At 41.2% G+C, this 23832-nt stretch overlaps 1 protein-coding gene, 1 long non-coding RNA gene and 1 pseudogene across 3 annotated transcripts; 2 read left to right on the top strand and 1 right to left on the bottom strand.

Moving 5' to 3' along the window:
- The first annotated feature begins 1009 nt into the window (after positions 1–1009).
- LOC130139189 (protein STABILIZED1-like) lies at positions 1010–11852 on the top strand (annotated as a pseudogene).
- On the top strand, positions 8683–10355 carry LOC130139031 (uncharacterized). Its single transcript, XR_008817278.1, has 3 exons — positions 8683–8759; positions 9263–9318; positions 10228–10355. It is a non-coding gene; the product is annotated as an uncharacterized LOC130139031 (long non-coding RNA).
- A 4277-nt stretch (positions 11853–16129) lies between the features above and the next one.
- Positions 16130–21664, bottom strand: LOC115663841 (3-oxoacyl-[acyl-carrier-protein] synthase, mitochondrial). Of its 2 annotated transcripts, XM_056315547.1 has the most exons (14): positions 21436–21664; positions 21002–21231; positions 19714–19821; positions 19549–19620; positions 19344–19430; positions 18811–18962; positions 18570–18650; positions 18448–18481; positions 18287–18353; positions 18125–18201; positions 17795–17855; positions 17604–17686; positions 17093–17164; positions 16130–16627 (listed from the first exon to the last, which is right to left on the bottom strand). In XM_056315547.1, exons 1-14 carry the CDS (start codon positions 21587–21589, stop codon positions 16463–16465), a joined length of 1443 nt encoding a protein of 480 aa, XP_056171522.1. In that variant the 5' UTR covers positions 21590–21664; the 3' UTR covers positions 16130–16462. The 2 variants fall into 2 exon arrangements, with proteins under 2 accessions (XP_056171522.1, XP_056171523.1); XM_056315548.1 differs by lacking the exon at positions 17795–17855 and having other exon boundaries at positions 16389–16627.
- Between the last annotated feature and the right edge of the window lie 2168 nt (positions 21665–23832).

The raw sequence follows: 23832 nt of genomic DNA, 5'->3' as shown, positions 1-23832 counted from the left end.
TTGATGTCTCCGTTGATGTTGTTGATGTTGCTTTCGTTGATGATGAGCTGCAAATGAAAAAAGTTTTAAGGCAGAGTCACCCCATGCATCCAAATAGTTAGGGTACATTAGTGCCAAGCAAACTGAGCAGAATAATCTCAATCCCAATCTTTTTCCCAATCACATCCCAATAGCTAAAAAGAGATTCATAATTCCAATCGTCCAGATTGAGTCAAACCTTTCCATCACTCGGAAACACAACATTATGTATTCTTCCTTGCACTCTCCTCCTTATCACCAGCATCATGTGGGGAGACCGACCTACTTACCTACTTCTTTACCCCCAACCAGCTAATGTAAGGCAAGAAAAGGAAAATCTACATCAACACAAGTATAAGTTTTCAATAGATTTTTGTAAGTGTGGCAATAGCTAAGATAGCACAATCATCATTTGCCAAAGCCTCCTCATGAAAAAAGGAAAACCAAGTTGCAGGCACTGAAAGTTTGACTGTTTTTTACTTTAAGTTATGGCCGGAGAGCAGAGAGTTTGTTCATGAAAGCAGAGGCGCAGATACCATGGATCACTAGCCATTGGTTATTTACCATCATTTAGAGCTGCATTGTCTGTTGCCGCTACAATTAATTTAAGCTCTCACTGACAGAGTGTGTCAAGTACACACTTAGGAAATACAGCACTTTTGCACATTTGCACATCGTTGAGAGGTGGCAACTATATAACCAGTCCTGTCTCTTCTCTCTCATCAATGACTGCAATATAGAGAAAGAGGATCAAGCAAGACATGCAAAGGTTGATAGCCATTTGCATGCCTTCAACTCTCCTCAACCCGGTTCGTGAATCAACTGGCTCGCCCACTCGCCCCACTAGGTCAGCTCGCTCTCTCCTCTCACTGCTCTCTCCTTCTACAGCCAGTCCGTACATCAATTTCGTTTTAGAATCCAACCGACCGCCACATCACTCACATATGCCCAAGGATAACGGGGAGAGGATGTTGGCAATGGTGAGGAGGTGATGGTCCTCACGGTTGGCAAGTGTGAGGTCCATCTAATAGGGGTCATACATAGGACTACGGTGAGTGTTATGAAAGTTCAAACTCTAAATTTTAATTTGTGAGGTAAAATCTGTATACGTTTAATGTTTGTGCCATGGTTTTGGTTACAGGAATCATGTGAATTGGTAAAGGACATGATAAGAAAAATAAAATCATAGGTATTTTTCTTTTCATGACTTGCATTTGCATTAATGCTTCAGAAGGAACTTGAATTTAAGAAACTTGGAGTGCAGGCTGTTCTTGTAGAACTCTGTGACGATCGAAAAGATATCATCACTGATCCAGAAAGTGAATTTTACTTTGCGGCCATAGAAGGCATAAAGTGTGGCGTTGAACTTCAATTTATAGATCAACTTGATAGGGTATTGCCTTCTTTTTTCGGTTCTTTTCCTAATTTAGTTCGTATTGTTTAAAATCTTATTGTTCTCTCTTCCACTGCCATAGGACACCACGGCTCATATGTTGGCAAATATGCCATCATGGGAATATGCAAAGTTACAAAAAATTTTACATTTGTATGAAGGAATGGTAAGATTCATTGCGTTAAATATTATTAATATTTACATCACGTTGGTAATATTAGTTTTTTCTGCATAAGCAGACAATTGATGACATTGTTTTAAATAACTTAGAAGAATTTCCCAGCGCAGATGACATACTTCTTGATGAACGAGATGGGTGAGTATTCTTTCGTGAAATAGATCTTCCCTAAGCATTATTAATATATTATTTTTATTGATTACCATTTTTTCTTTTAAGATAATGTGCAAACGATTGCAAAATTATGCAGAAATTTATGAGTCAATTGTCGCAGTTGTTGGACAAGCCCATCTGAGTGGCATGGAGAAAAATTTAAAGCGATTAGTTTTAATAATTGATTATTTTATACATGTTAATTCGTATAAATGTCTTTGTCTGAAATCTTAAATACTGGCTGCTAGGCAATTGATGCAGAAAGGGTGTGAGGAATGTCCCAAAAATGACGATGTGAGGATTGAGGCGTGCCGGCTTGTGAGCCCTGACAAGGCGAAGGCGGTGATTGCTAATGGAGCTAAATCAATTCCAACTTCTGTTAAGTTGTGGATGCAGGCTGCGAAATTGGAGCATGATGAACTGAATAAGAGTAGGGTGTTGAGGAAAGGGTTAGAACATATCCCTGACTCAGTTAGGCTGTGGAAGGCCCTTGTAAAACTCTCGAACGAGGAAAATGCGAGGATATGGCTCCACAGGGCTGTGGAGTCTTGCCCATTGCATGCTGAGTTGTGGCTTGCGCTGGCTAGGTTGGAGACTTATGATAATGCAAAGAAGGTGCTTAATAGGGCAAGAGAAAGGTTGCCCAAAGAGCCTGCGATATGGATCACTGCAGCAAAGTTGGAAGAAGCTAATGGCAATACTTCCTTGGTTGGAAAGATCATTGAGAGAGGTATTAGGGCTTTGCAGAGGGAGGGAGTGGTGATTGATAGGGAGCTTTGGATGAAGGAGGCTGAGGCTGCCGAGAGGGTTGGGTCTGTCACGACATGCCAGGCAATTATTCACAATACAATTGGGATTGGAGTGGAAGAAGAGGATATGAAGAGGACATGGGTCGCTGATGCTGAGGAGTGCAAGAAAAGAGGTTCGATCGAGACTGCTAGTGTAAAATATGGATAAAAAAAAGAAAAAAAGAAAAAGGGGTTGAAAAGTCAAAGAAAAGAAAGAAAGTGAAAATTGCTTTATAAAAGGAAAAGCAAGGCAAAGAGAGAGAGAGAGAAGACCGAGAGCTCACTCGGCTAAAAACCGAGAAAGAAGAAAAGAAAGAAAGAAGAAGAAGAAGAAGAAGAAGAAGAGAGGGTTTTGCGCTGTGGGACCTCGCCAAGCCGATTCAACTTCGTATCGCAACACCCGGTAAGCACTTGTGCCCCTCGTTCGTCCGATCGGAGAAGTTTTCCGATTTAGGGTTTAAATTCGGAATTTTGGGAAAATCGAGCTGCGAAATCCGATGTTTGAGTCGTTGAGCGGCGTATATATATAGAATTGATAGTTTAGGGTGTCGTGGAGCCGTGAGATCTTACGGAACTCGATTTGGACTTTCGGTTTGCCGGATATGAATTTTTGAAGTTGAGCGCGTGCAATAAACAATGCGCGACCAGAGGTTTTTAGGCTGATTTTCGTCCGTTTTTGGCTCGATTTTGGGACGGCCAAGTTGAGGGTTTTGTAATACTCTGAACGGGCTTTCTTTTGACTATAAGTTTGCTAGGATCAGAGTTCGATGGAGAAAGTTATGGCGCGATCAAGTTTCGCGTTCAAGTTTTGCATTGCGGACGGTTTGAATAATCGTTTTGGATGAGCAATTTGTGAGCGCCTTTGAGTTGTCCTGTTAGAGTTTAAGCATCGTTTGGCCGTTTTGTAGTTGTCGTAGTATTTTACTTGGTTTTGACGTCGATTCTCGTTTAATTGTTAGGGTTACGAGATCGTCGGTTCGAGTGAGCGTCGTTGTGTGATTTTTGGGGATTCCAGGTGAGTGGTGCTATCTCTTCTTTGAGTTTATAAACTCATATTTTGAAAGTGATAAGAATTTGAGTAATCGTACGAGTTGTGAAAGAACATATTTGTTGCATAAAAGTATGGATCGGGCATTTACTACTTTTTAGTATTTGAGAATGATTTGGGAATTGTTTTGGAAATGTATTGTGAAAGGATACATATGTGTATTGCACTACGAACTAGTTTATAAAATGAGTTCGGAAATGATTTGAGAAATGCTCTACGAAAGATATTTCCGGCAGATGAGCCGTGTTGCGAGAAAGTTATTTATTTGGTTTGTGAAATGTATTCGGGATTGGATTTCTGATATTAGATGATTGTTTGATGCTCAATATCGCTGTGAGCCCATTGAGGGGCTTTGGGGGTATGCATACTGAGTTTAGGATATCCTTCTGGGCTGAGCCACCGGCTTTGTAGGTGGAGACCTTGCCAAGGGGGGAATCTTGGTAGTCTTGTCACAAGGCTTTGTGTCGTGACCATGGTTAAATATTGAGCAATAGATTGGTCTATGGAATGGACCATCGACGTGTGTTGTTATATGAGATTTATCAATGGAATAGACCATTGATGTGTGATTTGAGATTAGTCAATGGAATGGACCATTGATGTGGTTTTTATAGAGATTGATCAATGGACTTGACCATTGATAGTTTGAATTGTGATGATGGATTTAAACGTGTATTTGGGACTTGTATAAAGCTTTGATGAAATAAAATAACTCGTATTTGATTGATATATATATATATATATATATATATATATATATATATTATATCTTTGGATTGAAGTACGAGTTTCCGGTATGGCTTGATGTATACATGCATAATGGTTGCTCGATCTGCTTAGAAGAGATACACACTGCTTACTGAGCTGTGGTTGCTCACCCCCCTCTTTTCCCAACCTTTCAGGTTCTTTGTTTAGCAGCCAATAGAACGAGAGCGATGTCATTGGGACTCTTGGGTGATTTGAGGCTGCGTCCTTTGGGCGAAAGGACGGCCATGTCATTCCCCATCTTGGTAGGTTTCGGGATGTGACATTTGTTGGTATCAGAGCTTAGGATATGATTTTTGGGACATAAAGTCTTTGGGACGTTGTGAGCTTGTGTGTTAGTTTATAGCGTGTTAGTCTTTTATTGAATACTATGGTATATGTTTCTTTTGGAATCTAGGTGACCGTCAATTCTAATTTAGAGAAACGTGCTTTGCCTTGTAAGAGATAACAAAGACAAGCGAGTTGTTACTTTTGATACCAGGAATGTATCTTAAGGTTTTCAATGTGCGGTTTTGGCAAGAAAATAAAGGGGGAGATATTTGGCGAGTCACAACTCAAGATGTGTACTCTTGAATAGGACCGGTTGTCATCGACCATGGATAAGCAAGAATACAAGGAGTTTTGAGTCTCTAGTGCATCAGAAAGTGTAGTGTCAATAGGCGAAGATGGAATTAGTGGTAGTCGGGAAGAAAATCTAGCTAGAGCTGGGGATTGTGGTGGTCAAGGTCAGAGGGAGGAATCTTTTACTGTGGAAATTGTTGTAGATAAGGGTGCGTTTAGTAATGGAGATGATATAATAGTCGAGGTTACGGATTCTGAAGTTTTTGCAGATGGCATTTGCAGACCCGTTGATGAAAATCTGAAAGTTGAAGGCAATCGTGATGCGTTGGCTGGCAAAAATAGGGAGTTGGAGAGAGATGTAAAGTCTTTGTGAGAAGAAATTAAGGGCTTTAATGGGTGCTATAGAGTGTTCTCTCCCTAGTGAAGTAGGCAAATCTTGACCCTACATGTTCCAGATAAACAGTGAAGGAGTTACAAAACAAGAACGTGCAACTTACGTACAATCAAGTGGGGCACGCTTGGCGGGTTCGGAAAATTATGTACACTTTTTGCAAGAAGAAATTCAAATGAGGAAGAAGTGGAGAAAGATGTAAATGCACGAGTTGAAATATTCATTTTGCAAAAGTTTGTTGGAGATTTGGAAGCAAAGGATTTATCCCTTTAATTAGAATGTGAGAAACATGTTGGAGCCTCCAAATTATCCAATAAGTTGATTAATGAACTGGAGAGTGAAAATCTTGAGCAGCCGGTAAAAAGGGAAATGCTAGTAGATGAAATTGGAAGGTTGAAGACAACATTTTATCAAGTGTTCAAGGCTCATTCAAATTGATGCGGAAGTCGGGCGGGAAGGTGAGATCACAAGACAGCATATACTTTCCCAACTTGACAAATTGCCTCTAGAGCATATTTTGGACGAGGTATGGGCAATTAAAGAAATCGCTAACAAAGAACAGGGATGAAGAGCAAAAGTTGCTGGTTGAGATATGTTATTTTTCTTGGTTAGAAAAGGAGAATTTATATTGGAAGTCTTGATATGTGGCAATATTTGGCATGATAAGATTGATCTTAGAAGTTATAAGCTTGAATTGACATATGAGACAGAGATTTACTTATGGTAAATAGGTGCGATCAACTTATGAACTTCTGAATAACAGGTTATGATCTTACTCTAATTTTTTTTGTGGAACTAGTGGAGGCTGTCAATTTCAGTTGTGGTTTTCGATAAAATGGTAACACAAGGCGAGTGTTTCAGTCTTTGAATTAAGAAGAGATAATTTTAAGTGATAATTCTTTAAATTGAGAACTTGAGACCATTGAATTTAATGGAAACTAGATATGTTCCTATCTCAGTGATTTGGGAAGTTGTAAGCATTCAATCGTAAGAGATGATATCTTAAGTGGTAAAATTCTTAGATAAGATTTATGGGTATTTGGGGAGACAATTGAGATTGGAAATTTGAATAAGTGGATCTTGTCTTGAGAGTGTTAAGAGTTAAGTATCTTATGGTATTAGATTGGCAAATTTTGAGATAGTGTTATCAATAATCTCTTCTTGAGGTGTTAGTAAAGACAGGAAAAGAATTCGAAAGTTTTTGTGCAATAAACAAGAGTTGATTTGCGCGAATCTTTGAGTGGATGATGTGATATTCTTGGACTATGTACGTAATTGAAGTAAATGGAATGTTGAAAGGAGAACAGACAACTTGTGGAAATTCAAGTTGTGATATGTTTTGATTTAATAGATATTCTGTGGATTATATTTCAAGTGTTAGTGAATGATTATCAACTTTATGGTACTAGAGAAAATTGTCGTAACAATATTTTGTTAATTGATGATACTTTGGAGATAGTAGAGACTATGTAGGAATTGATAATTTGGAGATAGTTTGGATACTAGTATACTGCGGTAGTATGATATTTGGGCATGACAGATTGCAAGCAATAATTTTCAGTGGATTGATTTGAGGATAGTAATACAAAATGGGGAGACTAAGCAATAGATGTGAAATTTGGTGATGATTAGTAGAAGTGGACGGAAAAATGAATTTCAGAACTTTGGTGATGCAAATGGTAAAGTTGGGTTTATGCTTGTAGACAGTTGAAATCGCATTGCGGCATTACTTGTATGATAAAAATGCAAAGTCTTTATGGATCACAAGAGCTTAAGGTATATTCTTTCATAAGCAGAATTGAATATGAGGCAGAGGAGATGGTTGGAGCTTCTGAAAGATTATGATTTGTTCGTCCATTAATACAAGCAAGGCAAGCGTAGTAGCAAATGCCTAGTATGTCTTCTGGAAGTGACAACTTTACTCGCTACTTGGAAGTTTATTCTCGAGGATATGAGCAAATTGGACTTGAAAGCTACATGAGTGATTGTTGATTGATTGACCAAGTTCGCGCATTTTTTGTCATATCAAGTTGGCTTGTTCTTGTGCACCAAAGGATGTTTATGACAAGATAAAGGTCTAGATTGTTGAAAATACTGGAATTCGGGAGGAGTTAGACTCCAGTGAAGGTGGGGATGAATCCATGAGTGCCAATTCGGATAAACTAGTAGAGTATATAAAAATGTTGTCTCAATGCTCATCTAGTGGAGGTATTCGGCTAGATCTTGTAATGGCTAAGGGACAGTTGTTGGCCTTCTACAGACAGAAAGGTTACAAAAAAAAAAAACTTCTTGAACTACAATTTTGTGAAGGCTTGATGGAAAGTATTGCTAAAGCTCCGATGGCAATAATCATGTGGGCAATAACACAAAATTAGCACTCTGGTTTATGAGAACATGATGGTCTCCTATCGGCGAGATGGTTTGAAAGCCCCCAAAGTCTCGTCTCATGGGCACAAAAACCACTTGAAGGATATAGCTGATTGTAAAAAGAAAGAAGTTTGGCTGAATCGATACGATTCTATAGATTATTAGATGAGGAAACTAATCTTGACGGTAAAGCTTCTGTGTGCTGGTCATTTGAGGTATGGTCTAGATGGAAATTCTATCAGTTGACAATTGATAATAAGATGGTATATAAAGTCTTTGAGAACTAATTATTTCTTCGAATCATGCTAGAAGGACCTTCCACTCATATTTGAGGTATGGTCTAGATGGAAATTCTATCAGTTGACAATTGATAATAAGATGGTATATAAAGTCTTTGAGAACTAATTATTTCTTCGAATCATGCTAGAAGGACCTTCCACTCATGAAAAGGAAATCTAGTATGAAGATTTGTATGTACTGCACGTCACAAATCCCGAAGGTTTTGCAAGAATGGTCAGACTAGTTTCTGTTCTCTGATGCTTATGTGAATGAACTACGAGCTACTTTTTATGATCGAATAATTCTGGTGGTGATGATAAACTTGAAATAGAAAAGAAAGCAAAACTTATTTTGATCAGAGGCGCAGCGAAAGCGTGGTGGACTTTTGGAATGTCCTAGTAAGCTTAAAGAAACAGAGGAGTTTATTGAGAACATATATAAAGATCCAATGGCAAAAATTGCATAGGGAGGCTACTTGAGAGTCTGAGGAGGAGGAAAGACACAAACATTCGCATTTGTTTGATGGCTAAGGTAAGTTCAAATTTCAAGGACGAAATTTCTTTTAAGGAGGGGAGAATGTAAAATATGGATAAAAAAAAAAGAAAAAGGGGTTGAAAAGTCAAAGAAAAGAAAGAAAGTGAAAATTGCTTTATAAAAGGAAAAGCAAGGCAAAGAGAGAGAGAGAAGACCGAGAGCTCACTCGGCTGAAAACCGAGAAAGAAGAAAAGAAAGAGAGAGGAAAAGAGAAGGAAGAAGAAGAGAGGGTTTTGCGCCGCGGGACCTCGCCAAGCCGATTCAACTTCGTATCGCAACGCCCGGTAAGCACTTGTGCCCCTCGTTCGTCCGAGCGGCGAAATCCGATTTTTGGGTCGTTGAGCGGCGTATATATATAGAATTGATAGTTTAGGGTGTCGTGGAACCGTGAGATCTTACGGAACTCGATTTGGACTTTCGGTTTGCCGGATATGAATTTTTGAAGTTGAGCGCGTGCAATGAACAGTGCGCGACCAGAGGTTTTTAGGCTGATTTTCGTCCGTTTTGGCTCGATTTTGGGACGGCCAAGTTGGGGCTTTTGTAATACTCTGAACGGGCTTTCTTTTGACTATAAGTTTGCTAGGATCAGAGTTCGATGGAGAAAGTTATGGCGCGATCAAGTTTCGCGTTCAAGTTTTGCATTGCGGACGGTTTGAATAATCGTTTTGGATGAGCAATTTGTGAGCGCCTTTGAGTTGTCCTGTTAGAGTTTAAGCATCGTTTGGCCGTTTTGTAGTTGTCGTAGTATTTTACTTGGTTTTGACGTCGATTCTCGTTTAATTGTTAGGGTTACGAGATCGTCGGTTCGAGTGAGCGTCGTTGTGTGATTTTTGGGGATTCCAGGTGAGTGGTGCTATCTCTTCTTTGAGTTTATAAACTCATATTTTGAAAGTGATAAGAATTTGAGTAATCGTACGAGTTGTGAAAGAACATATTTGTTGCATAAAAGTATGGATCGGGCATTTACTACTTTTTAGTATTTGAGAATGATTTGGGAATTGTTTTGGAAATGTACTGTGAAAGGATACATATGTGTATTGCACTACGAACTAGTTTACGAAATGAGTTCGGAAATGATTTGAGAAATGCTCTACGAAAGATATTTCCGACAGATGAGCCGTGTTGCGAGAAAGTTATTTATTTGGTTTGTGAAATGTATTCGGGATTGGATTTCTAGTATTAGATGATGATTGTTTGATGCTCAATATAGCTGTGAGCCCATTGAGGGGCTTTGGGGGTATGCATACCGAGTTTAGGATATCCTTCTGGGCCGAGCCACCGGCTTTGTAGGTGGAGACCTTGCCAAGGGGGGAATCTTGGTAGCCTTGTCACAAGGCTTTGTGTCGTGACCATGGTTAAATATTGAGCAATAGATTGGTCGATGGAATGAACCATCGACGTGTGATGTTATATGAGATTTATCAATGGAATAGACCATTGATGTGTGATTTGAGATTAGTCAATGGAATGGACCATTGATGTGGTTTTTATAGAGATTGATCAATGGACTTGACCATTGATAGTTTGAATTGTGATGATGGATTTAAACGTGTATTTGGGACTTGTATAAAGATTTGATGAAATAAAATAACTCGTATTTGATTGATATATATATTATATCTTTGGATTGAAGTACGAGTTTCTGGTATGGCTTGATGTATACATGCATAGTGATTGCTCGATCTGCTTAGAAGAGATACGCACTGCTTACTGAGCTGTGGTTGCTCACCCCCTCTTTTCCCAACCTTTCAGGTTCTTTGTTTAGCAGCCAATAGAACGAGAGCGATGTCATTGGGACTCTTGGGTGATTTGAGGCTGCGTCCTTTGGGCGAAAGGACGGCCGTGTCATTCCCCATCTTGGTAGGTTTCGGGGTGTGACAGCTAGAGCTATATATGCCCATGCTCTCACTGTATTCTTGACAAAGAAGAGCATTTGGCTTGAAGCAGCACAGCTTGAAAAGAGTCATGGAACAAAAGAATCTCTGGATGCTTTACTCCGCAAAGCCGTCACTTACAGGCCACAGGCTGAAGTTTTGTGGCTTATGGGTGCTAAGGAGAAGTGGCTTGCCCGAGATGTGCCAGCTGCCCGAGCAATTCTTCAAGAAGCTTATGCTACTACTCCTAATTCTGAGGAGATCTGGTTAGCAGCCTTCAAGCTTGAATTCGAGAACCATGAGCCTGAGCGAGCAAGAACGCTACTTGCTAAGGCAAGAGAAAGGGGAGGGACAGAGAGAGTGTGGATGAAGTCTGCCATTGTCGAGAGAGAAATGGGCAACACGAAGAAGAGAAGAGGTTGCTAGATGAAGGGTTGAAGCGCTTCCCCTCATTCTTTAAGCTGTGGCTGATGCTAGGCCAGCTTGCAGAACGACTTGGTCACTTAGAACAGGCTAAGGAAGTTTATGAATCCGGATTGAAGCACTGTTCTAATTGTATACCTCTGTGGATTTCTCTAGCTAAACTAGAGGAGAAGACAAATGGGCTAAGCAAAGCTCGTGCAGTTCTTACATTAGCCAGGAAGAAGAATCCAGCAAAGGACGAGCTCTGGCTTGCTGCCATTTGTGCTGAATGTATACATGGAAATAAGAAGGAAGCTGATATATTGATGGCAAAGGCATTGCAAGAATGTCCCACCAGTGGCATTGTCTGGACCGCATCGATTGAGATGGCTCCTTACCCCCAATGCAAAACCAAGACTGCCGATGCTTAAGAAATGTAATAATGACCCACATGTTTTTGTTGCTCTTGCAAAATTGTTCTGGCATGATAGGAAGGTGGACAAGGCTAGAACTTGGCTGAATAGGGCTGTGATCCTTAAAACTGATGTTGGGGATTTTTGGGCATTGTATTACAAATTTGAACTGCAGCATGGGACGGAGGATACCCAGAAAGATGTGTTGATGAGATGTGTTGTCTGCGGAACCCAAATATGGTGAGAAATGGCAAGTCATTTTGAAGGCAGTCGAGAATTCTCACCAGCCAACTGAAGCCATCTTGAAGAAAGTGGTGGTAGCTCTTGGGAAAGAGGAGGCTGAGAATAGCAAACATTAGTTCCTGTAAGATTGTCATATTGCCTTGTTCCACTAGTTGGATTGTATTGAACTCTGCTGGTACATCAAGCACTTATTTAGTCAGAAACTTGCTGTTTTGCTCCTTTTCTTTTCCTATTTATTAGAAATTGTAAGAGAATCTTGTCTGGAATCTGGATCCATTCAATGACAAGACATGTTAGATTTCATAGTTTGATTGTTGCCGGATGCCAACTACATGTTGGTTTGTCGTCTGTGACATTTCTATGATCTTTTATTGTCATAACCAATACTTGCTCTCTCCGAGAGCTGCATCAAATGGAAGTTGGCTGAGAAACTTATTTCTTGTGATTTTGCATTTAAAATTTAGCTACTTATGTTTATTTTGGATATGAGCTGTGTCTTGGAAAACTCTTAGCTCAATAGACTACATCAGAGGAACAAAGGAAGACATTTAGAGGTTTTTCTTTGTATGAATAGAATCTTAGCGATAATTTTGGCAAAGGGAAAGTCATAACTATCACGTTTGAATTTAATGGCTGAATTTTTTAAGTTGAAGTTTGGTTGGACTGTCAGGTTAGTGCTGAAGGATTTTCATATTATCAGAACGAATGTGTCATGATGTAGAGGAGACCTAAGTTAGCACTATGACACCCTTCATTACATACCTTAAGGATGCTACTTTTCAAAGGGTTATGGAGATCGAGATCTTGAAGTGAATATGACACCGTACAACAAGGCACGAGGACACTCCATGATGTTTATAGCTGATCCATTTAGTGAGGAATAGTTCAGCTGTAATGCCATCACGCTCTCATGCCTGTGTCTTCTCATTATGAATGAAAAGGTATAGTTTTTTCTTTTTGGACTTTAAGCTCTCTTTTTCTTTTGCCGGAAGTTTGCCTCTGAAAATCCTGTTCTTTTTAGTGAAAAAAGTAAAATGCTGGGCGGGGGATGATATCATCTCAAAACCTTCAGACCATGACATTTCCCAACTTTAAGCGCTTTTGGTTAATATGAGCACCATGTTGGTTGTGTGGAATCTCAGTGTGCTGATGAAGCTGGACAGGCTTCACTAAAGTGGGACAAGATAATTTGATGTGATAGAATGTAGAACTATGGCTATGAAGAGGAGATGGATTTCACCTATATAATTTCCTTATTCCTGAATCCTTTACTTGTAAAGCCTCTTCTTTTCTTAAGAAAGAAAATGAAGTTTATGCTCACATTTTGGGATAACTACAGCGCAAGTGCCATAACTTTTGTACGGAGAACACTTAAGTGCCATAACTTTTTTTTAGCTCACTTGAGTGCCATAACTTTCAAAAAAAATGATCACCTAAGTGCCACTTACGAGCTGATCATGAGGGCCCGAAACCGCGGCTTTTCCGGCCGAATGGTGACCTTTCCGGTGAGGCGAGCACCACCAGCTTGAAGAGGGGATGTCGGTGAATCATTCCATGGCCTCCGTTCGTCTCGAAATTTCCGTTTTAGCCTCCGTTGACGAAGGTAAAAATGCTTCGTAGTCACACATTTATCGAGCCGATTTGTGTGACTATGAAGCATTTTTACCTTCACAACAGAGGCTAAAACGGAAATTTCGAGATGAACGGAGGCCATGGAATGATTCACCGACACCCCCTCTTCAATCCGGTGGTGCTCGCCTCACCGGAAGGTCATCGTTTGGCTTGAAAAGCCGCGGTTCGGCCTCACGACCAACCCCTCGACAAGTTGGTCGTGAGGGCCCGAAACCGTGGCTTTTCCGATCGAACGGTAACCTTCCGCGGGCGAGCACCACCAGCTTGAAGAGGGGTGTCGGTGAATCATTCCATGGCCTCCGTTCGTCTCGAAATTTCCGTTTTAGCCTCCGTTGACGAAGGTAAAAATATTTCGTAGTCACACAAATCGGCTCGATAAATTGTGTGACTACGAAGCATTTTTACCTTCGTCAACGGAGGCTAAAACGGAAATTTCGAGACGAACGGAGGCCATGGAATGATTCACCGACACCCCCTCTTCAAGCTGGTGGTGCTCGCCTTGCCGGGAAGGTCACCGTTCGACCGAAAAAGCTGCGATTTCGGACCCTCACGATCAGCTCGTAAGTGGCACTTAGGTTATCATTTTTTTGAAAGTTATGGCACTCAAGTGAGCCAAAAAAAAGTTATGGCACTTAAGTGTCCTCCGTACAAAAGTTATGGCACTTGCGCTGTACTTACCCCCTCACATTTTGTATGGTCAGCTTTTCGATATCATTATTCATGCTAAAATTTGTGTTGCCTTATTTTTACCGGCTGTATATTCTTCATTCCTGTCATCAGTTTTTTGCTTTAACAAAAACAGTGAGCAACTGAGCATCAATTTGACTAGGTTGAAATTTTGGACCCATCTGACTGGAACTATCATTCTCAACTTGCTGATGAACTTTTCCTAGAAAAGTTGAGGATAAGTAGTCTGTTTTAGTGATTGATATAAGATATTGTCGTACGGAGGTAATGTAAAAAAGAAAGAAGTACCTGTAGCACATTAAATTAGACAGGTTTGTATGCAACTCTTCTTTGTTGAAGATTCATCAACAAAATCAGTCTTTAGTTAAATTTCTACTAAATAAGTTTTAAAGACAGTTTAGGGGTTAGGTCATCTGTAGCTCATGTTGCCTTAGTTTACAGATGTCTCTGCATCACTTAGTTTTATTGTTGTAATGTAGATCCGTGCCAGAAGGAGGAGACTTTTTTCCTCTAGTCAGGAACTTGCTCACTATAAAATCTAATGTTGAGGCATAAACTACTTCTAACAACTGCCTCTTCTCTGCTCATGATTCTGTTTTGACATATCCTTGATCTCATCCATCTCAAATTAATTTGACCTCGCCCGAGGCCGGCGAGCTCGAGTCTCGCCAGATCGGCAAGGTTGGAGCCTCGCCGGGATCGGGCGAGCCTCGAGGTCGCCGAAATCGGGCGAGCTCGAGGCTCGCCAGATCGGCGAGGCTCGAGCCTCGCCCGAGGCCGGCGAGCTCAAGCTTCGCCGGCCTCCGGCGAGGTTGTCCCGCCCCGGTGGCCAGTTGCCGTGGCCAACCACCGGCCGAAATAAGAAAAAAAGAAAAAGAAAGAAGAGAAAAGAAAAAATAAAAAATAAAAGAAAAAGAGAACAAATAAAAATAATTAAATTTCGATTTTTTTAAACATTTTTGTAAAGAGGGAGAGAGTGTGTGGATGGGTCTAGTGTAGTCATGGCCACGGTTCGGAACCGACCGGTTCCGGTTCGTGGCCAAGTATGAACCGGAACCGGCCGGTTCCGGGCCGGTTCCGGGTTCGGAACCGGTTCATAATTTTCTTTTCTATTTTTTTTCTTTTCGTTTTCCTTTTCTTTTTTTTTTCTTTTCTTCCTCCGCCGGCCATAGCCGGGCCGTGAGGTCGCCGGCCTCAGCGAGGCCGCCCTCGCTCGGGCGAGGGCCGCCTCGCCGGGCCGGGCGAGGCCGGCCTCGCCCGCATCGGGCGAGGCTCGACTCGCGCGAGGCCGACCTCGCCAGGCCCGGGCGAGGCTCGCCGGACTCGGCGAGGCTCGACCTCGCCGAGCAATCGGGCGAGGCCGGCTCCTCGAGGGCGGCAAGGTCGAACCCTCGCCGGATCTGGCGAGGCTCGACCTCGCCGGCGTCGGCGAGGCCGACCTCCTCGCAACTAGCGAGGCCGGCCTCCCAACGCCGGCGAGGCTCGACCTCGCCTGCAACTGGTGAGGCCGGCCTCGCCCGATGCCGGCGAGGTCGAGCCTCGCCAGAGGTTAGGCTGTGCTGCAGCTTTCTTCTTCTTCTTTTTTTTTTTTTTTTTGAACCGGGCCCGGAACCGGCGGTTCCGGGCCGGTTCCGGTTCCAAACCGCGGGCCCGGTCAACGGGCCGGGCCCGGGTTTGACCGGGCCGGTTCCGGGCCAAAACCGGCCCGTGGCCATGACTAGTCTAGTGGGTGGGTTGGACATAGGTTCCAAACTCAACCCATTTATCTTTAAGCTTTAAAATTTAAAACCCATTTAAGGTTGACTCTTTAAAATTAAAGTGACCCATATATGACCTATTTATTTTTAAATGGGTCATATATGATTTTAAGACCCATTTTAACACCTCTAAAGTCAGCCGAGCCCTTTCCTCAACCATTTCTGCAGCCTTTCTCCTGGCATGGCCTATTCTTACTAAGGGCTGCCAGGAGCTGAGACCCGAGTATGCCTATTCTTAATCAAGTGACAAAGGGGTGTAGAAGAAGCAAAAAATGACGTTGGGCATTAAAAGGAAAGGGAAATAACATAAGATGCGAGCATAAAATCACATCTATGATCACATGTAACCTTGTGATTTTCTTTCAACAATATGTTTCGACCTTTCTCTCTATAATTTTGACTAATTGGTTCTCTTGATATGAGTTTCGTCAACTTAACAAGTAAGGAAGCGCCACGACCATTTAGAGTGTGAAGTTATTGCAAGCCAGCTGAGAATATATGGAGGATCAATGAAAGATGACCCATTTTGGGACCGAAAAACCAAAAGGAGGATGGCGAGGATTACCAATCTTGACGGTAAAGGAACTTTATGCAAAATCACGACTTCAGTGCAACAAAAAAGAAAAATACAGACAGGCCATACAACAAAATCCCTTAATTTTAAAAGGTAAGGGAGCCTCATCTTCTCTTTTCATCAGGTCACCTGTCTGCCCCAAAACAAATCGACCAATGTGCTGATCGTACCATGAACAAGAAACAACCAGCATCTCATATTACTTTGCTGTTCACCCTTCAAGACTAACAATGAGCCATTTCCTGTTATTCTCTCGACCCCCGGGCCCTCTTGGCCCAGGAAAAAGAAAAATCTCTTGGCCTCCATTTTCGGCGTTCATGCTTTGCTTCAATTGCATCTGCAGTTTCCATCGAACAGCCTCTTCACATTCAGAAGCAAGAGTATAGTGCCACGACTTGATCTAAGCTATGGGGCAGAGGTGAACAGTAGCGACGTATTTGTCCCTCCGAAGCCAAAAGAATTGGACATTGCTGCTCTCACTGCCATCTCCTTCGAAACAGTCAAAGGCATGAAAGCATCACTGAACACTGGATCAGGTTTGGTAACATTAAGAGTCAAAGGTGCTATTCCCTGCAAGAACACCATGACCTCCCACTTAGACTCGGAATGACAAAGTTCATGGAAGTGAAAGTGACCCAATTTAGTCACAACTTTTGAAGCCACAGAAGGGTATGTCTACCAAGTTCCTCAGACCTAAGGACAATGCATCTGTACTTACAAAAGTAGTAACATTATGGTCATAACAACTGGAAATGGTAAAACCATGAACACCATGAACTGCTTCATCCATTTGACCATAATACTACAATTTTCTTCTGTCAAAACTATGGCCCGCACGGAAATTCCAGTGGAACTCATGTAAGCATAAAAGATACTAAAGCCAACAGATGTTCGTGTCCATTAAAACATCAATTTTTATCAGTCATATGAGGGCAGTGATGCCCTCAAGGAGCAAGTTATTTCCCAGCTTCCCTTTCCAGAAAGGCAGGAAAGATTTATTCTTTTTTATTGGTAAAATGGAAAAAAATTCCTCACTTTGTGTATGGCCAAAACCGTGAAAATTGCTTCCACCGCTCCAGCCGCTCCAAGTAGGTGACCAATAGCACCCTGTAGTTAACAGAAACTCTAGAAAGAATAAGATAAAAACCCTATTGACAGTCAATGTGTAATGAGCACAGCAATTGGATCGATGGCAACTACATTGAAAATGCCCCCTATCTGAACATCACCAAGTAAAGAATAATCTGAAGTTGGCAAATGGCACGACAAAACATATCCAATTATAAGCATTTCCAATTAGATTAAACTAGAACTAGGGCAAAAAATAAAACTAGAAACCATTGAAAAGTACACAAACCGTATACCCTTATGCAAGTATAAATTAGCATTCTGAAGAACGAGAACTGAAACAAAAAGTTGATTTCATGGTCAATTTACAGAAATTTGCCGACCGCACTACTGTAAAGCAGGGTCTATTTGTCACTACTATGCCACAAGATAGCCCTTTTCATTCAATGAAAAGAACCTATTTAAGCAAAAGAATTACCTTAGTGGAGGACAGGGCCAATGCACCTGATGATGCATGGTCAGAAAATACTGTTTTGATTGCTTTCGCTTCAACTGCATCACCTGCACAAAAGTTTTTCTTGTCATTAGCCATGCTGTGGAATTTCTCATGCATTAATTTATCAAGATAACTGACAATCATATCAATCAGCTAGAAGCTGTGAAGTTTACCCAAAGGCGTAGATGTCGCATGCGCATTTACATAACCCACTTGGTTAGCACGAACATTTGACTGCAAAGATGACATCTCAGGCTCATTATTCACGATCATGCACATTGAGAAGGAAAGAGGAGCAAACAAAAGAAATTAGAGATACTATTGAGAAAAATTTATGAGCATGGTGTTGGAGGTCTACTATAAAGTAGATCCAATAGAAAATTTTGCTATAAAGCTGAACTTAACAGGAGATAGTTAAATCATAACATTGCACCACCCCTTTCAATGTTCACCAGCACTCGAAATTTTTGATATGACTAGACTCATCGTGGATCATTCCATACCTGCTTTAGTGCACGCGTCATTGCCAAAATGGCACCTTTTCCATCACTGTGTGGCTTGGTAATGTGATAAGCATCCCCTGAAACACCGCTAGAGTAAGAGACAAGAAAACAACGCACTCTTACAAAACTGTTAGTTTCTTTCTTGACAGTCTGATAGATGACCTGACATCCCATAACCACGGAACTCAGCATATATCTTTGCTCCTCTTTTCTTTGCATGCTCAAGTTCCTACGAGGGGAAAAACAAGATGGTAATTCAGTTGAAAGTCAAAGAACGGGAAATTAATAAAGATAATTTGCAAAGAAAGAAATCTTCAACTCACCTCCAACACCATGACACCTGAACCTTCACCAATTCTGATTTTCGAGTGCATGTTAGATAAAGAACATTACTAATCACCTGAAAGCAGCAATTACCAATAATATGTAAAAAGTGTTTACTTACACAAAACCATCTCGACTACAGTCAAATGGCCGCGAAGATTCCTCTGGGCAGGAATTGTACTTTGTGGTCAGAGCCCTTGACCTGCAAATCCCTGGCATTAGTTTTCCGTGTGTCACAGGCTTAACTGGACCAAAAAGAAGGAAGATAAAAGAAAGGATAAACCAGGGTTTCCTGAAGAAGAGGAATTGCTATTCCGAAGCTACCACCTGGAAATAAAATATGCCATTCAGCAAGCGCTTACCTGCAAAATCCTGCAATAGATAAAGCATCTATGCTGGACTCTGTACCCCCAGCAACCATGACATTCGCATCTCCAAATTGAATCATCCTTGCAGCATCACCTATTGAATGTGCCCCAGTTGCACAAGCTGTTACTGCAGCATGATTGGGCCCCTATATGAAGGCAAACAGTGGACCAAGCAAGGGTATTAACTTACAAATTGACTCGATTATTTATTTTTAAAAGATATGGATCAGTTGAGAAATGAATAAAGAATGATTAAAAGACCACCATATGAGAGTAAAGTACAACGAGATGTTTTCTGAGAATTCCAAGAGGCATATAGGAAGGCTAGGTTTGGTAAAAGAATCACATGATCAATTGAGAAAATAAGCATAAAGATTGGAGGAAAAAGGAAGAGAAGCATATATCCCAACTGTCATATCTTTATTAGGAGATTGAGAGACGCAGTGAGACATCAGCAGAAAGCTCTGCTGTTGTGTCTTTGGATAGTTTTATCGTACAAAATCATCTGGCCACAGTTGCATACTCACCTGGAAACCGTATTTCATGCTCACATGACCCGATGCCATGTTGATCAAAATCCTTGGAATAAAGAAAGGGCTCAGTCGACGAAGGCGCTGCAACAAGAGCAAGAGATTCACGCTTCCATCATCATAGAAGAAGGCAATTTATCAGGTTCGAGACCACAGGAAGAGTTAATGCTTTGTAAAAGACTGACAGAATGGTAACATAAACCTTCTCACAGATCATTTGTGCTGCATCCAGTATGTCACTGATGCTTCCAGTTCCCCCTCCGATAGAAACCCCCTGGCGTTCTTCAAGTTAAAAGAAGGTACATCACCAGAGAATTTACAAAGCATAATACTCTTCCAAAGTATCTGCAAGAAATATATTGATTACCGTCATTTCTTTCTGTTCCTGTTCAGTGGTTATCCAATTTGCATCTCTTAAAGCCTCATCAGCAGCACAGAGCGCATAGCCTATGAATCTTGCAATTGAACGATGCTCCTAAACAGAAAATTGAGAACGGATAAAATTCAATATGCAGCATTGCACGAATGAATTTTTTCGGAATTAACAGCCTATAGCATGAGCAGATGATGGGACTGATCTGGTATATCACAGGAGTTCCTCATCCTGATGGAAAATGGAGTGATCAAGCAAAGCGCCATCAAGTGTAGCAAAGTATATGTGTATCATTTCAACTGACTACATAATCATGATCAAGCATAATGTGATCAAGTGCCCCCAACTCTATGGGATTACCAACTTCTAAATTTCAGTATCTCACTGCCAGCAGTAAATTCAAGTACTACCACAGCAGTTTAAACAGACATTTGTCAAGCCAGACCTGCCTATGCCAACCGCATTAAAAGAAGTCAGAGAATATGCCTTGGCATTGGAGAGTAATACAATCTCCCATGTGTTCATTACGGCCTACAGCAACATCATAAGATGGTTACGAACTCAAGAATTCTAATCAGACATAAGCAGCTTTCAAAATTTCTAGTTTTTTTTTTTTTGGGGGTCGGATTCAAAATGTCTAGTCCACATGTATAACATTTGCTTGAAATTGGTACATCGAATAAGCATGCAGCGCAACTGCTTTTCGGTCTCAATAAGAAAACTAAGTACTACCACAGCAGTTTAAACAGACATTTGTCAAGCCAGACCTGCCTATGCCAACCGCATTAAAAGAAGTCAGAGAATATGCCTTGGCATTGGAGAGTAATACAATCTCCCATGTGTTCATTACGGCCTACAGCAACATCATAAGATGGTTACGAACTCAAGAATTCTAATCAGACATAAGCAGCTTTCAAAATGTCTAGTTTTTTTTTTTGGGGGGGTCGGATTCAAAATGTCTAGTTCACATGTATAACATTTGCTTGAAATTGGTACATCGAATAAGCATGCAGTGCAACTGCTTTTCGGTCTCAATAAGAAAACTAAAATGAAAAACCGGCTTTCTTCCATCGACCACTCATCTTGCATCATCCATGTTGCACAGCAAGGCCAAAGTCAATCAGTAGAAGTTTAAATTTATGCAATCTGCCATCAATCTCCACTCTACTCTTGGCTAAGAATCCCCATTGCCAAACAATGTGCATATAAAGGAACATCATTACAGAAGGAAAAATACATGTAAAAGCAAAAGTATACAGATAGTCACGGGGAACAGATTTACTTTGGAATTAAGCCACAATTCCTCATTGAATTCGCCTCGATCGGTACCGCGGGGCACCGTCGCGGCCACTTTGGACGTCAGCTGCTCAAACGTGTGCATCCGCGTCTCCCTATCGAAATTATCCATCTTGAGGTCATCGGGCGTGATCGCTCGAACCCCGCATTTCCCCTCTATCAGGCGCTTCCACGTTGCTTCCACTCCACAACCGAGCGGAGTCACCATACCCAACCCTTCAAATCCACCAAAGAGCATTAACGTTACACCACACCTCTATCGATGGAAGTTCGCCTAGCTCTCTACATGGCATCGGAGCGAGCACGTCCTCCGTCGGAGGTGAAAAGAAATGAAAAGATTCGAGCTTGAAGTCGAACGGAAGAAGCGGGGCAGACGGGGGCGGGCGAGAGAGAGCAAGGAAGCGGGCCGCGCGAACTCACCGGTGACGACGACTCTCCGAGGCGTGACGGCGGGCGGAGGCTCGAAGGGTTCGAGCGAAGACGAGGAGGAGGAGGAGGAAGAGGACGAAATGCGTCGAATGCGTCGGGAGAGGGAAGGAGAGAGGAGCATGCGGCGGGAAGGATTCGCCGCCATTGCCGTCGCTCTCTCGCTTGCGCCTGAGAGCTGCGGGAAGACGAAATGGGGAAGCTTCTGCGCAAGAGAGTATCTCCGTTCAGTACTAGCAGGGGTATTTATACATAGTCTACAAAAAATGACGAAGTAAAAATTTTAGTGGCAAACTTTTCGCAGAAAGACCACTTAAGTGTCAAATCGAACATAAAAATTACTTAAGTACCTCTAACAAGAAATTTCGATCAAAATAATTACGTGAATTTTATAATTAAATTTTTTTTATCTAATTTGGTATTTTTTATATTAAAAACGAATCCATGTCATATTTTTATATTAAAAATTGAGTCGCCTATCTCCACCTCTTATCCGTTGCACTCACTCGAAAAGTTGAGCTTCGGTCGCTAGATCCCATGGATCCGCTCCAATCAGCATTGCATGTGGCGAGTTCGTCTAATCCTCAAACCCTCGTTTTTTTTAGCAGCATTGAATGAGGTCTCTTAAGGGCACTACTGCCGGGATCTACTTCTCAAATGTGTCCAGCCATCTAGCGATATCCAACTCTTCTTTCTCACTCGTCTCTACTATCATGACACTCCTCATCGCCGATTCGAGTCTAATTGAGGCTATTACAATTGCCACCATTCAACGTCGTTTTTTCCCATTACCTTACGGCCCCATATTTTCTCCGTTTCACTTTGTATTTCGATCTAGAGGACTCGAACTAAACAGCGTTGAAGTAATTATTGACGATTTGGTTTGGATTTTCTGCTGATGCGATATTATGGAATCGAAACCTTGCTCTAGTTATGCATATAAGACCGTCACCCGAGACCCTCATCGTGTGTTCGACGAAATACCGAAACTAGATTTGCACGAATTTGTCTGAAGATTCTAGATTAATTGGAGCATGTTTCAGCATGTCTTGTGTGGTTAATGCTTCTCGTTGACTCGAGCGCAAGTTTCTACTATATCCCATTGTTACCAATCAAAAGCTGAACTCGCCTTTATTTTGTTTGTGGTTATATCACTGAACTTGATGATCTTCCATAGGGAGTGTCGGCGAGAAAATTGAACGGAGGTCATCTGTGTGCACATCACCAAACGTGCAAGTGATATCTTCAAATGATTTTTATAGGAGGGTCAATGTTGGGGATCGGCTTCTTCCACGTCTCCACGAATGTGCGTTGATCGTCTGCGCCGCCGAGACATCCACAGAGAAGGGGTGGCACAGATCCCTCCAGCGGCGGAGGTTAGCATGGGCCGATTGAGCAACTTCTCCGTAGCTTGCCAGAACATGGCGAATTGAGGGAGAGTTAGCATATTCAAGGACTTGAAGAAGAGGGATTTGAAAATTTTGGGTTTCAAGAAACTTGATTTGTCCAAATTAGGGTTTATAATTTGGGGCAACACATGTCAACCGAAGTTGTTTTGGGTTATTAATACTGACTGGGCACGCGGGTGTGCCACGTAACTCTGAAAAATCAATAAAATATGGTCATATCGGATTTCCGGCGACTGTATAGGAGTTAGTACTTAAGTTATCAGAAAAAAAAAAAAAGAATCAGTACAAAATTTTCGACACTTTGAATGTCCTTCTACCGTAATTAAATTATACTTTCTTATCGTAGATAATATCTTACCTTCTCCACATGAACATAATTCTCCCTGGTCTTACAAGCTACAGCCAACCCACCAATTAAACATTTTCTTTTAGGATACCTATTTCGTCCTTATCTTGGCTAAGACTCCTTTTTTTTTTTTTCAGTCAACTGACCAAAATACCATTTCTCTTCTCTCTCTTCAATGTATTGTTTCTTTTTTTTTATTTATCAGGATAATCAACAAAACTGACTTTATTTATATATGTTCCATCGTACCTGATAAAATACTATCTCATTCTGTCTTGCTATCACCTTACCTATATAATTTTTTTGATTTTAATGTACAGTCTCGTGTCTTTAATCACAAAAGCTATATAAAATATTAAAAATTTCTATTTGTGGCAACTTATTAATGCACAATCAATTGTCTATTTCTTATTCCAATAATTTTGGGCAAATCTATATTTTAAAGTTGAACATTAAATCTCAATTTAATTATCTAGCCGATCTTGACCATGTGGATTATTTTTTGGAATAGTTTGTAATCGCTTATTTTGTGCTTTCTTTTAAGCTTTCCACGTTTTAATCCAAATTGCAAGATGGAGTTTTTTTTTTTTTTGGGTCAAAGAGGTAGCGCAAGATGGAGTTGAAAATCTAGTTATA

The sequence above is a fragment of the Syzygium oleosum genome, unplaced genomic scaffold, assembly GCF_021117445.2.
Source record: "Syzygium oleosum isolate NSW1041296 unplaced genomic scaffold, Sole_v2.1 Sole_v2.10, whole genome shotgun sequence".
Lineage (NCBI taxonomy): Eukaryota > Viridiplantae > Streptophyta > Magnoliopsida > Myrtales > Myrtaceae > Syzygium > Syzygium oleosum.
Note: the sequence above shows the minus strand (reverse complement) of the source record. Positions and strands in the feature narration are given on the sequence as shown.